At 54.6% G+C, this 260-nt stretch overlaps 1 protein-coding gene across 1 annotated transcript in view; it reads right to left on the bottom strand.

Moving 5' to 3' along the window:
* The window catches only part of RNPEP (arginyl aminopeptidase), a gene marked incomplete at its 5' end in the record, with an annotated part of 3,883 nt that extends 3,735 nt beyond the window's left edge, over positions 1 to 148 (bottom strand). Inside the window, one exon of the mRNA XM_029085680.1 lies at positions 36 to 148. Coding sequence (XP_028941513.1) covers positions 36 to 148 — 113 coding nt within the window. The remainder of the gene's footprint in view (positions 1 to 35) is intronic.
* Between the last annotated feature and the right edge of the window lie 112 nt (positions 149 to 260).

Genomic DNA, 260 nt, shown 5'->3' with positions numbered 1-260 from the left:
CTTGGCACCTCCCTCTGGTACCTCCTCGTACCGACCTGGAGAAAGGCATCGAACTTGCTCTGGTCCCCCACGAGATGGGCCAAGTAGCTCACGAAGCAGTACCCCTTCTCGTAGGGCGTTTCATTGTACGTGTCATCGGGATTGACACCTAGAAAAAGGGAAAACCCTCAGGAATCATCTGCCCATCTGCAAAACGAAACAGCCCTCCCGTGCGCTGAGATTTCTGCTCTCTGTGCTGGGTGCAAACCTGTCTCATCCCT

Source organism: Antrostomus carolinensis, unplaced genomic scaffold (genome assembly GCF_000700745.2).
Source record: "Antrostomus carolinensis isolate BGI_N321 unplaced genomic scaffold, ASM70074v2 scaffold24036, whole genome shotgun sequence".
NCBI classification, from domain to species: domain Eukaryota; kingdom Metazoa; phylum Chordata; class Aves; order Caprimulgiformes; family Caprimulgidae; genus Antrostomus; species Antrostomus carolinensis.
Note: the sequence above shows the minus strand (reverse complement) of the source record. Positions and strands in the feature narration are given on the sequence as shown.